This window comes from Parus major, chromosome 15 (assembly GCF_001522545.3).
Source record: "Parus major isolate Abel chromosome 15, Parus_major1.1, whole genome shotgun sequence".
Lineage (NCBI taxonomy): Eukaryota > Metazoa > Chordata > Aves > Passeriformes > Paridae > Parus > Parus major.
In genome coordinates this window covers 3,172,523-3,186,300 of record NC_031784.1, presented here as the reverse complement: position 1 = coordinate 3,186,300, position 13,778 = coordinate 3,172,523, and the positions used below count along the sequence as shown (strand labels likewise).

The following is a 13,778-nucleotide window of genomic DNA, read 5'->3' as shown; positions in this document are numbered from 1 at the left end:
AATTTTTGGCCTTTCCATGGCCAATAGTAAATATTCAAACTTGGTGGAAGAGCCTCACTTGCCTTCTTGGAAATCCTCCCTTTTCTTCATTGTCTGGCATCAATTCCTGCTGGTAAAAGTGGAGAACACTGGTAGGAGATGGTTCACAGGGCTGCAGGTGTCCCCTCTGTGCAGCCTGGGAGCAGCAGGGATAGAAACCCCAAATTCTTGTTTCCTACCCTAGGCTCTGTGGCAGCTGATGGAGGAGTTGCTTTAAATGTTGAGATCTGTGCTAAGCTGTAACTCTTAAAACTTGAGATCTGTTTATGATAGGAGCAAAGATTGCTCTGATGTTCATGAAAAATACTTTATACAAGTTCAGTGGTTGAGTTGTACTGTTACTACCAAACCTTACATTAAGTTTTTATCAATTTTTCAGAAAGAAAAGTTTGCTAGTGCAGCTGATGAAGCAGAGAATGTTCAACAAGCTATGCAAGGTATGTGCTGCTAAAATGAACAGAGAACTAAAAAGCTGCAGATATTAAATGCCAACAAAATGGCTTTTTAAAACACATTCAAGCTCATAGCTGATGGTACAGCAGTTTCAGTGGCTGTGGAAGGGACAGGATTATTTGTAGCCTCTCTGAAGAGTAACACACCTTGCAAGTAGGTGGAATTGTCTGCATTTAAATAGTTACTAACTTTGTTTTCCAAATTTTACTTGCCTAGAAACGGTGAAAAAGCTGAACCAAAAAGAAGAGCAGTTTGCACTCATGTCTTCAGAACTGGAGCAGCTCAAGTCTAGTTTGACTGGTAAGGAGGGGATGAAATGGAATGTTCTGGAAATGCATCAGCTTTGTGCTCTGGCATGGCTTCTGTAGCCTGTAGGAGGCTTTGCTGTGCCTTTCCTCTCTTTGCATCTCTGTAAAACCAGTGCAGAGGGAAGCAAAGCACAGCTTGTGATTTGTGCCCTGAAGCAAATCTTGCCTGGTGTTGTTGGCACAGGAGAAGTGATCCCAAGGGCTGCCCTTGCCCCTGGCAGTGCCTACCCTGAGGCATTTTTTCACTGGAGCTTCACTGTTGCTCTCCTTGTTCATTTTTTGCTGCTCTGCTGAGCAGCTGATGAGAGCTTTCACCTGCAAGACCTGCAGGTCTTTTCCTCTATTGCTTCCTTCCCCTCTGAGACAGCAGGACTTGTACCAACATCTCCTGGCCTGAAGTGAATCACTTCTGAAACAAAGGGCTCATGACCAGCTGCTCCTTGCTGTTTCTGAAGAGTCCTTAACCTTGTGCTGCAGTTACCTGCTCAATCAATCATCACCTTTCATTTTAGAGGAGTGATCTGTAAGGTCTGGAGCATCACTATTGCTGGTTTTAGTTCTTTACAGTTCTCTAGCTGTTCTTTGCATACCTTCCCACTGAAATTTACAGCTTAAGCACCTTTGTTTTGCTCAGAGATGGAGAGGAAGCTGAGGGAACGAGAAGAGAGGGAGCAGCAGCTGATGGAAGCAAAAGCCAAACTTGAAAATGACATTGCAGAGATCATGAAGTCGTCAGGAGACAGCTCTGCCCAGCTCACAAGAATGAATGATGAACTGAGGTTAAAAGAAAGGTATTTCATCACTGTCAGAGCATTGTCACATCAAATCTCCACTCCCACACTCCCAGCTTCTCATTTTATTTTTTTGTAAATATCTGAACAAGATGCTCCTGAGTGTCACATTGATATGACAAGTGAGCTTATTCTAGCAAACTAAATCAATCCAAACAGTCTCCTGGGAGTGATTTGAAGAGCATCCAACACTGATCATTCCAAAATTCTTACATAACGTGCTTCTCATTGCCTAGAGTAAATGACCTCTTGAATAATCCAGACTGTTTTGTGATTGTGCTTCATGATTACTTGATTACCTGATAAACTCAGTTTATTTAGATATATAAAAGACTCAAGTCACATTTTTGTGAGAGAAAATTTGGGGTTTTTTCCCAAATATCGTATGTACAATACTGGGGGCAAAGTAACTTGGTCTTCCCTGTGTATACTGAATTTAGCAGAACAGTTCTGTTAAACAGTGAAATCTCTTTTTGAATGTTTGGTCAGAATATAGAACTTCAGCACAATCTTTTTCAGCACAGGTCTTTCATCTCTGTGCTTGTGGTCCTGTCAGCAAAAAGTGATGTTCTTTCATTTGGTCTTTCCAGGCAGTTGGAGCAAATACAACTTGAGCTTACAAAAGCAAATGAAAAGGCTGCTCAGCTTGAGAAAAACGTGGAGCAGACAACACAGAAAGCTGAGCAGAGTCAGCAGGAAACTCTCAAGATTCATCAAGCAGAACTGAAAAATCTGCAGGATCAATTGACAGACATGGTAAGAAAGACTTTAAAACCACTAAAACTGTGCAGAAATACGGTCCCACTGCTGCTTGAACTGTGTTTTACTCTTTTATTTTCCACCAGAAAAAGCAGATTGAGAGCAGCCAACATCAATTCAAAGATCTTCAGGCCAAGCATGAAAAAGAAACTTCTGAGCTGGTGGCTAAACACGATGCAGATATCCAAGGGTTTAAGCAGAACCTGCTGGATGCAGAAGAGGCTCTGAAAAGTGCCCAGAGGAAAAACAGCGAGCTGGAGGCACAGGCTGAGGAGCTGCAGAAACAAGCAGAGCAGGCCAGAGTAAGTGGCTTTTGTCACTCTGCAAGTGATTTAAAGTTTAAATTTTCTGTCTCAGTGACTTGTTTTCTGTCTGCTTCATCTTTTCATAGCTAGATTTTTGCAGTGTTTCTGTTTTGAACTTTTCCAGGGTATGTGGGTATGGGTTAGGGAAGAGAAGCCCACAGGACAAACTGCTTGTTGGTTCTTCTCTCAGTTACACAAGAGTTGATGAGATACAATTCTTTGATATCAGTTAACATTTTATGTTCATAGATCTGGCTCAGCACAGCCTGTTGGAGCCAGATGTCATTCCCTGCGTTTTTATATGCTTGAATTTTAAGATGCATTGTGAACTACTTCATTTAGAAGTGCTACACAGCTTTTGTTTTGTAGTATGGTCTGCAGCTATTCAGTGTGTAGCTTGACTTTAGAAATTTTAATTTTTCCTCCTGTTTCTTTTACTTTATTGCTTGCTTTTATCCCTCAGCAATTATTTGCTATAATCTTTGTTATATGATTTAGCAAATTATTTAGTGTATAAATTGACACACAATATTGTCAGCACTGATGTGGTGTTTTGAATTGGAGGGGTCATGACAACATATTTTTGAGAGAATCTTGAGGAAGTGAAACTGAGAATTGGAAGTCAGTTTCTAATAGAACTCCTTGCATTTTAATTCACTTAGAGTCTTGTGAAATAATTCTGTGGCTCTTCTTTTGAATAATTTACAGTCAGTCAATTTATTGAGAGTAGTTTTATAAATTACAGGAAATTTTGGATGGAGGAGCCTTTAAATCATGAGTTTTTTAATATTATTTAGCCACTAAAATCTTCTTGTGGATGATGCATGTTCTGTAATGTAACAGGGGTGTGTGTCAGCAGCTAAATTCAAACAGTCACTGTGTGTCAGTGTATACACTTTTAAAACTTAAATTAAAATTGCTCTATTTGCCCTTAAAGCACATTTCTCATTTGTCTGCTTGACTTGATTTTTGTTTTCCCTTCTCCCCGACTTTATTTCTTTAGTCCTTAAGCTCTGTGTTAGCCTCATCCAGAAAAGAAATCGAGCAAATGTCAGACAAGATGAGGGCTTTGATATCAGAAAAAGAGACTTTGGCACAGGAGGGGAGTACTTTAAAATTAGAGAGAGGTCCTTTGTTATCAAAACTTAAGGAATTGAAATCAAAGATTTTGTTAATGCAACAAGACCAAGAAGAACTGAAGGCAGAAAATAAAAGAATCCTAAAGCAGAAGGAAGAAGCTGAGGCCAAAAGCCAGCAGGAGAGCACAGAAAAGGGAGCTCTGGTTTCTGAGAAAAGCAAATTACTCTCTGAACTGGAGGCACTGCAGGCAGAGCTGCTGAAGGCAGCTCAGGAAAATGAGGCTCTCCGGTCCTTGGAGTTAACCTTGTTCCAAAAGCTGGAGGAACTTCAGGCCAGCAGAGATGCCATGGATGTGGTGTGTCAGAAACGTGTCAAAGAATGGAAAGAGCTGGAGAGTTTTCTGAAGAGTCTTTTGGAAGAAAAAGATGCGATTCTAAAAGACAAAGATGATGTTATCCAGAAGCTGGGAAGTTCTTGTGAGGCCCTGGCCAAAGACCAAAGGGAGCTCCAGCAGCAAGTGTCAACTCTGGCTGCAGAGAGAGATTCAGCCCTAGGGAAGCTCTTGGCTCTTCAAGACAAACATGACACCCTGCAAAAGGAGCTGTGCAAGGTCTTGCTGGGCGTGCAGGAAGAGAGGGGGATGCTCCTTGAATGCACAAAAAAGCTGCAAGTGAGCTTAGACAACACAGTCAGTGAAAACCAAGAGTTAAAAGTGAGAGAAGAGGAGATGCAAACACAGCTCACCAAAGCGATGAAAGACACCAAGGAGCTGGAGAATTCCCTTGTGAGTCTCACTTGTTGTCTTGAGGAAATGAAAGCCTCAAGAGAGACACTCAGTTTGGAATGTAATCAGTTACATCGAGAGAAAGAGGCTCTTTCCTCATCAGAACAGAGGCTTTTGGCTGAAAGGGAGCAGCTTCTCAATGAAAAGGAGGCGATTGCCGAGAAGCTTGCGAAGGCCTCAGCAGATGCTGAGCTTTGTGAGCGAATATGCACTGAGAAAATGAACAAACTGACCTTGGAAAAGGAATCTGTCCTTCAGAAGTCATTGCAGTTTGAAAAGCACAATGAAGCTCTTCTCCAAGAGAAGAATGAACTGGAGACAAAATACTTGGAGCTTCTTGATGAGAACAAGTCTTGTGCAAAGGCAGTTTCTGATCCAAAGAGAGAACATGAGCTGGACCTCTCATCCGAGGATGCTCTGGCTCAAGAGAATGCCACACTCCAAGATTCCATTGAAGCCCTGAAGGGAGAACTCAGTAAGAAGACTGCAGAAAATCGAGAGTTAATGACCTGTAAATGTGACCTTTCCAATCTTCTGAAGGAGGCCCAGTATGCCAAAAGAGCATTAGAAGGTGAGCTGGCTTCTGCATCATACACAGAGCAGGTCCTGTCGTCTTCCTTGGAGACATGCTCCTTTGCCAGGGAAATGCTGACCAGGGAGAGGGATGAGCTGCAGGAGGAGTGTCAGAAATTAAACAGAGAAGTTGCTTTTGTGAAAGAAACCTTAACCTTGGAAAAGGAAGCTCGAAAACTGGACGAGGAAGCGTTTCTGTTCAGACGTACAGAACTTCAAAGAACCATCTGCTGCTTAGAGAATGAGCTAAAAGAGCTGAAAGAGAAAAACAAAGCAGCTCTGGTTATGGCAAAACATATAATTCAGGAGAAGCAAAAAACTGACATGAAACTGGTGAAAATAATGAAAAAAAAATTCTGGGCAGAGAAAGAGCACATCACTTTCATCATGAAGCGACAGAAGAGAGAATATGCTGCCTTGTGCATCACAGCAGCAAAATTCCGGGGCCTGGACAGCACCCTCTCCAGCAAGATGAGTATGTTTGAACACGAGATGGAGCTGATGGAAAAGGAGACAATGGAGTATTTTCAGGGACTGGAAAAACTGGAAGAACTGGAAAGGCTGCTCTCCCAGTATTATTGCAGACTGTGTGAGGCGGTTAAACTTTTCGAGCAAACTAATAGTGACCTCTCAGGCACATTGCTGGAGTCTCAGGGCCAAAATCAGATGCTGCAGGAGCAAACGAACAATCTGATTTTGAAAGTAAAAGAAACTGAGACTCTTCAGGCCCAAGCAGTAGTACAGAAACCAGAGGTATTGAAATTGATAGTTAAAAGTCAAGTCTGGGGCTGTTTCTACTAATCCTGAGCACTAACCCCTGGTGTCCTCTCTGCACTTCACTGCACACTCTGCACTTCATAACACACTGAACTTGTGGGCTCTCTCAATATGGTACTTTGGGGTTGTTGCAAGTTGCAACTGTGAGTCTGAAAGACACTTATTTTTTTATTTTTAATATTTTAACTGCAAAAAACTCTGTTGTTGCTGAATGTTGCAAGAAAAGAGTATAAACTGTGAATAAAAGGAAGTTGTGTTCCCTTAATCTGGTAGGAGACATTGAGCAGCTCCTTCTGGTGAAGGGCTCCACAGCTTAAAATCTAAAGTAGTAATAGATAAGGTTTTAGATTGGATCTTTGTGCAGTTTTATGTTCAATTACAGCAATTACTCCAAAAAGTACAAAAGAATGTGCTTCTCCTATAAATGTAATTGGATAAAAGCAGTGTGAGAGCATGGGAAAGACATTGACAATTCTGGTGTTCTTTTTATTCACAGAAGTGTTTTGTATTCACCACCAACAAATTCTTTATAAAATACTTTGATTTTCAGTTTGTGTGGCTTGAAGCCCAGAAAATCACATTGAATGCAAATTGGAATCAGGAGATCCTATAGATTACACCTGCCTGAGTATTTTAATATCATTGTGAAGTATTTCCTTTATGAGGCCATAATGAATATCACTGAAATGATGCAATAATTTGCTTTATCTCTAATTCCATTATTTTCCAAATTTTGGAAATTTTTTTGTAATTCCATATTTTCTGAAAATACACTGGGTTGTTGGAAGTGAATATCTGTTAAATTATTATTACCTAAAGAGGTGAGAGGTCTGAGAGCAATCACAGTGGTTGTAATGAGAAATCAAGGAAGTAAAATAGAGGGAATTCCTCAGTGGTGACAAGAGCACTGTTTCTGTGTGGAATTGAATCTTCTCTTCAGTTTATTTTATACTTGATGCAGCTCCAAAATGCAAATAAATTCCCAGTTGAGGTCCTTACTTACCTGGGAAGCAGCTGACAAACCACAGAGCTGTGTATAAAGTATTGATCATTTGCTGTCAGAGCTCCTGTTGGGAATAACTATTTTTTTTCCCCACCTCCCTTTATATCCAGGAGGCCAAACTGACAGAAGATGTTTTCCAGGCAGTGGAACAGGTGACCAAGGAGAAGGATGCCATTCACAAAGAAAAGATTGAAACTTTGGCCTCTTTGGAGAACTCGAGACAGACAAACCAGAAGCTGCAGAATGAAGTAATCACATTAAATGCTTTTCTGTGAAAAGTTTTGCCTGGTTTGTGAGAGCAACTGTTGAATTACAGAGAATTGAAATAGGCAGGAGAGGAGTCTGTGAAAAATTACTGGAAGAGTGATGGAAAATGCACGTGGTTTTATGGCCATGGTTATTTTGTGTTTTGCATGTGGTGTCAATCCAAGGTGTAGCAGTTCCCGTTGGGATCAGTGTCCAGTCAATGTGTTCCCACCGCTCTGTGCTGCTGCAGGGCCCAGGGAAGGGGAGGATGCTCTCACCTTTGATGTTCTGCACCCCCAGAGCACTGGGAGTGAACAGCTGGGCTGCCCTCAGTGTTGGAACGGGGGCGATTTCCAGCGGGATCTGCTGGCACGGGAATTAGAAGTGGTGACGTTCATATGGGAGGGGTTCCCATTCTGGATTAAAAAAATCCACAGGGTCCTGCAATGCCAGGAGAATGGCTGCAGATTATCTGTTATGTAATAAATACACTGTGGGCTGCATGCAAACAAATCAGCTCCACGAGCTCCTGCTGTTTCCGTGGGGGACACAAGCTCAGGAAATCCATGTCCAACATTTTGTCCCATGCAACAAGATCTCTGCAAGGAATTCATTTCCTGTGGGTGCAGGCACAGCATTCAGCCCTCCTGACTCAGAAAATAAGGTATGGAAAAGCAGAATTGATGAGTTATCTTAGAGGAAGAAAGATCAAGGGGACAGCTGGTTTTAGCTTTGCATTTAAAACACAAATAATGCTGTGAGTGCTGCAGCAGTTAATGGAGGTGAGGTGCTTTGGGCTTTACCTTGGGGTGTTGACACCACATTCCTGGAAACTTCTCTCCAGTAGACTTGTAATTCTTTGTGCTGCTCTATTTGAATGCAGAAGGTCTCAGAACATTTGTTGTTGGACAAACACATCAGTCCAGACAGGCTGGGTTAATTTAGGGGGTAAAGATTGAAAATGGAAGAGCTCCAGCCCACATTTGGCTGAGGGTTGTTTCCTGAGAACTGTGTGGTTTCATTGGTGTAATGAGGGTTTTTTTCCTCTTTAAGTTGGACATGCTTAAACAAAACAACCTGAAAAATGAAGAGGAACTTAATAAATCAAAAGAGCTTCTAAATCTGGAGAACAAGAAAGTGGAAGAACTTAAAAAAGAATTGTAAGTATTTTTGTGTTAAATCTGTTAATTTTTGTGGGTACATTTACCTTTTTCTTTTTCTTTTTTTTAATTATCTTTCACCACCTTTCTGGTATCCTAACTTATAAAGCCAATATTGGGTCAAAATTAAATATTTGGCATGTGCAAAACTTGACATGAGAATGTTGCTACTAAATTGCTGAAGGGAGTTAAAGCAAATCCTTAGACCATAGTTTAAAATAATTTGTTGGAGGGTTTTATCACCTGAGGGCACGAGATGATATTAAAACCTTTATTAGAAGAGAATTCTGATTTAATTACAAGTACACTTGGAGTGTTAAGTGGCTTTGTTCATAGAATATTTGATTCTGCTTTTATTTTTCATTGATGGCTTTATGAAGTTTATTTCTGTGGCCCCACTATTTCCTGAATGGTGCAAACCAAATCCTACATATGGGATGTGAAACTCGAGTTAATTGTTCATTATTTGAGCTGCTTCATTGAAAAACAACATTTTACATACTAGAGACTCACAATGTGTAACACTGGACACAGACAAATGAACTGAAAGCATTTGATAAAAAGTAATTTGCCCTGTGGAATCTCATTGTAGCAAAGCTGCTGCTGTGCCACAGGGAATAAAGATCCAAATTATTGCCGCCCTGCAGTGGTTGCACATCCCCAGCTCTCAGAGATGTCCTGCATTAAATCACAAACAATTTTTCACCTGTGCTCCAAGAGGAATTTCTTGGCTCATAGAGTGAGAGCTGGAATCTCGCTGACAGCTTAAGAGCAGCTTTGACTAATTATTATTATTATTATTATTATTATTATTGTAGTTCCATTTGTCATTTTGTGACAGCTCTGAGCCACTGACAGCTCCAAGGTGACACCAGGGCACAGGACTCAGTGTCAGGCTGTGACTGGCAGCTTGTGCTGGTGGCTTTGGAAAACCTGGGGCCTTGCACAGACCCCTTTGAGAAAGGCAGGATTTCTTTCCATGATCAATTCCTGCCTCGGTGCTCTTGGGAAATGCCAGAGTTAAATGGAACAGCAAGGGGGACTCTGGTTTTATGGAAAGGCAGCAGATACTGGGCTGTAATTTGCCAGGCAGGAATTATTTATAGGAGATGCTGCCTTGAAAATCTCCAGCAGCACAAGGTGTTCTCAGGACCCCAATCACTGTGAGGGGGTTAATTCTGTTATTTCTTAGATTGAATGTGGCCTCTGATCATCAGAGCTGAGGAGAAAGGGAAGCTTGTCTAGTTTTGTTTTTTTTTAAATTGATCTTTGCTAGCTGTTTTGTGTGTTGCTCTGTTTAATTATAGGAAGAATTAGCTTGGTGACAGGGATTCCTGAGCAGCAGGGTGTGGGTGGAGAGCACAGCTCAGGGTGAGCTGATGAGGGCTGGGTGAGGAGAGCAGAGGGAATGTGGTGCCTTTGGAGCAGGGGGATGTGACAGGGACAGGGTGTCCTTTGGAAAAGGCTGGGCTGAGGGAAAGCTGCAGTGCCTGTAGGTGCTCCCAGGGCCATCCCTTGGGAATTCTTGCCATGAACACGGGGGCATTTCAGGCACACTGACCCCAGACCTGGGTGTGGGGTTTTTTTAACACCCTAAATAATCTGTGCCTTAATGCCAGAAGAAAGAGGAGGGGTTAGTGCTGCTCCTCAGCGAGGAAACAGGGTTAGAAATTGGTGTGTTCCTGCTCAGCAGGAGGGGAGTCACTGTTAGAGGTGGGAGCAGTTTGCTCCAGTCCAGGGGGATCAGGGTGGGAATTTGCCAAGGTGAGACCAGATATGGTTGAAAAATCAGAGTCCCATGAGATGCTGAACTAAAATCAGACTTTTGTCTATATGTGCCCAGTAAGAGACAACAAATCCTTGTATTCTGAAGTGCTTGAATAAATTTCTGACTTAAGGGTTCATCTACTTCCCACAGTTTTAAAAGTATTTTTAATATTCCAGTCAGGGTTTAAGTCTGTAGTATTGGCACACAGGAGTACTGCATCTCCTTTTTTACAAAACAAAAGAGTAATAAAAATAACTATTTAGTGAAATTAAGGGTATCTTTTGTGCTTTTTGAAAGATGTCAAATTTCAAAGATTTTTCTGTTAGTCACTCATGTTACAGCCAGCATACTAAATATTTTTTAAAAATTTGTTGCAAATAAACTTATTTTAAGAAAACTATATTCATTAGTAGCAACACAGGCTGATGAAAGCTGCAAAGCCTTTTTTTCTTCAGCTTTGGTTTTGTCTCATTTGCAGTTTGAGTCTGTTAAAATAATGGAATAGATGAGGTTTTGCTTCCTGTGATCCTGCACTTTTGGATGTCAGTCCTGGTAGGGAGTAGTTAAATAAGTGGAGCTCTAAGCTGGTTTTTATCCCGTTGCCTTCTTTTCCAAGTTTTCTTTCTTTTTCGTGCTTTTAAGCAATTCTGTTTTACCTCTGGCTGCAAAGTTCTGTTCTGTGAACAGTCCAGGCTGCAACCATCGCCAGCCCTCCTGCGCTGCGTTCCCAAATCCGAGCCTCGCTGCCCGTGGGAATCCCCGAGCACCTGAAGCAGTGGCAGGGGAGGGCTCGGTGCAGCCGCAGGGCTCTCCCGTCCCCGTGTCCCCGGGATTGTCACCGCTCTTCCCGATCCAAACGCCACGTGACCCTGATGTATTTTTCCAAGCTGTGAAGCCGCCTCTCTCCCCCAGTTTTCCCTCGCCTCTCCCGTTCCTATGGTAACGATGCTCTCTGTGTGCTCACAGCGAAGCGCTCAAGCTGGCAGCGGCTCACAAGTCCCAGCAGCTCGAGGCTCTGCAGGAGGAGAACGTGAAACTGGCCGAGGAGCTGGGCAGGAGCAGGGACGAGGTGTCGAGCCACCACAAGGTAGAGCGGCCGCAGCGGGCGGGTGGAGGCTCCGCCGGAGCTCCGGGGCTGCCCCGGGGAGCCTGTGCTGGAGAGGATGAGCGGTGCTGGGAACGTTTGGAAATAAATTTGGAAGCCACCTGCACGGGGAGGTTGGAAGTGCAGGCTGACAGAAGGTTACGTAACCCGGGAAGGATACTTGGGAAGGCTTGGGAATGAGCATAAATTAAACGTGCTTTAGCCAAGTGTATTAACAGAGAGTTGCTATTTCTGTCGGGAGTGATTTTGTTACACAATTGTGGAAATGTCCATCCAGCAGTACTAAGGAAATGTAGCTTTTTAATTCTTAATTCCTGCTCTCCTCACTGAAAACAAAGAGGATTTAGGATGTATTTCAGAATACCGTGTAAAACTACTTGGTTGGACTTGTGCTGTGCGTGTGCCTGCTCAAACTTCACACTGTGCTGCAGCCAGGCACTGGGTCCCAGGGAACAGAACCCCTGCAAGGTGTTTTTCTGATGGTACTTTATTTTTTTTTATTATTTTTTACTATTCTATCTGAACATGTTGTTGGAATCCTAAAATGGGCAAATTACTCAGCTTTGTATCACTGGTACTTGCCAAAAGATAAAATAGATTTACAGCCCCTAATGTGAGTTTAGTTCTTGTGGAGCAGTTCCAGTGACAGGCACACTGTGAAGGAATCTTTGGAAGATGTCATCCAAAAGATCCAAAAGCAGGAATGTAGGAGACTGAGGTTTGTGTGTCCTGCCTTTCTGAGAGATCACCTGTGCCGGGAGGGGATCCTGTTCCCTGTGACAGGGCACAGACTCTTCCACCCTGCCAAAGGTTTAATATTTTTAAAGCCAAGAGGCTGATTTTTCCCCAAAGGTCTTGTTTGAAGTCCTGAGGATGGGTGATGTCCCTGGCCAGTTTGTAAATCCTTTTAGCTGCTGGCAGGAGTAATGCTCAGGCTCCTTGATCCTCAAGAGCCTTTGGAGGTGACGAGCAGAGTCCCAGACGTGTGGGCTCAGCACTGACTCATTCCCCATCTGAGGAGCAGAGTGGGGAGAGCACATCCCAAACAGCCAGTGGGAGCTGCTCCCCACTCCCACAGGGTTTCCTAAATTATTTCAGAGTCCTTGAGGCAACCTGTTATTTTCAGGGAGAGTTGTAACTTTAGAAGGATTTGGCAGCATTGGTCAAACCTTTCTGCGTTTTGTCACCCGGAAAGGCCCCGAGGGAAGGGACCCCACAGCCCCCGAGCCACGGGCTGGCCGCAGTCACTGCACTCGGTCTGTGGCCTCCCTTGTTTGCAGCTGACCTCGGGAAGGAATCCTGCTGTGTGCATCCTGCTGGCTGTGGATCTGTCAGCAGGGATCCCTCTCTCACTGCCAGGACAGACAGCTGTGGTGTGGGAAGCACAGAGATGACTCCATCACCTCACAAACTGGAATAGTGTCAGCTCGGCCGCACCATAGCCTGTCCTGCCCGTGAGTAGATGGTTCCAAGAGCAAGGATCTGGAGGATCTGCTGGAGCTTGGATACACAGCCTGTTTGCCTTCTTCAGCCCTTTGTGTTGGACAGTGTCCCCTTCTGCAAGGAGAGTGTGATCTGAACCTTGGGAATGTGAGAATGCTGCCTGTTGCAGTTCCCAAATGTCGTATTTGGGCTGTGAGATCTGGTGAACAGCTCGGCCTCCCAAAAGCCTGGGAGAGGCCTTTGGTGTCCCAACACCTCCCCTCTCTTGTCACACTGTGCTCAGCCACCAGTGGCCACAGGCTTTGGGCTCCCTGGCTTCAGGCTCTCTGTGGGAAGCAGGAAAAATGTCACCACAAAGAATCCTCCAGCAGATTTTGGAGGAGTGTCCGTGCTGGCAGTGAAGGGTCTCCCACAGCAGGATTGTCCAGGAGCTGCACATGGTGCTCCCAAAACTCTGGGCAGTGGGGAGGAAAGCAGAAAGCAGCAGAGCTCAGGCTGCAGAGGGTCTGTGCAGGTACCTGTGAAATGCATCAGGAAGGGGCAAACACAGGATTGGGAATTTTGAGCTGTTGCTGTGGTAACCACATAAATTCTAACAAGTGTGTTGTCAATTGGGTTAGAGAATCTGTGGCTGCTTGTGACACACTTTGCAAAATTAATGAATCCCGTTTCATGAATGATTTATCTGAACATCTAAAGGTTAAAGTGTCTCATGCCAAAGATGCTGAGGGAGCTTTTCTGTATTGATCCATTAATAATTAGCTGATTGTAATTAGTTAAAGAGTCACATTCAGATACTGAGCTCAGGGAGCTTTCCACACATCACGTGTGGCATTTTGGGAGCCTCAGACCTGCTCAGGCATTTGAAGTTCATTGGAGAAGGTGTAGAAATACCCAGCAGCTCAACTGGCCCATCTTTTATTAACACTGTGCCAGGTCTGCTCTGAGGGTGCTGAGTGGGACTGTAGAGAAATGGCTGTGCTGGCAGAGGGCAAGGAATCCAAAAACCAGCTGGGAAGTGTGGTGGGCAGGAGATGGGTCCCTTCACTCTGGAGATCTGCCAGAGGAGGGAGGCCTGGAACCCAGGTGTCAGAACCAGGGTCTGGAGAAGCAGCTGAAGCTGCAGCTCCCTGGGTGTAACATTTCTCAGACTTGTCATATTTGTCCCTTTTTGTCACCAGTCT

The 13,778-nt window shown here is 43.7% G+C and overlaps 1 protein-coding gene across 7 annotated transcripts in view; it reads left to right on the top strand.

The window, feature by feature from the left end:
- The window catches only part of CLIP1 (CAP-Gly domain containing linker protein 1), a 60,765-nt gene that overhangs the window by 37,628 nt on the left and 9,359 nt on the right, over positions 1-13,778 (top strand). For 4 of the 7 annotated variants that reach the window (XM_015644144.3, XM_015644143.3, XM_015644148.3 and 1 more), the window contains 8 exons: positions 419-476; positions 709-792; positions 1,435-1,591; positions 2,182-2,347; positions 2,437-2,652; positions 6,983-7,120; positions 8,172-8,278; positions 11,013-11,133. In XM_015644144.3, coding sequence (XP_015499630.1) covers positions 419-476; positions 709-792; positions 1,435-1,591; positions 2,182-2,347; positions 2,437-2,652; positions 6,983-7,120; positions 8,172-8,278; positions 11,013-11,133 — 1,047 coding nt within the window. Of the gene's footprint in view, positions 1-418; positions 477-708; positions 793-1,434; positions 1,592-2,181; positions 2,348-2,436; positions 2,653-3,658; positions 5,846-6,982; positions 7,121-8,171; positions 8,279-11,012; positions 11,134-13,778 lie in introns of all 7 variants that reach the window. The other 3 variants (XM_019008369.2, XM_019008368.2, XM_015644145.2) reach the window with 2 other exon arrangements.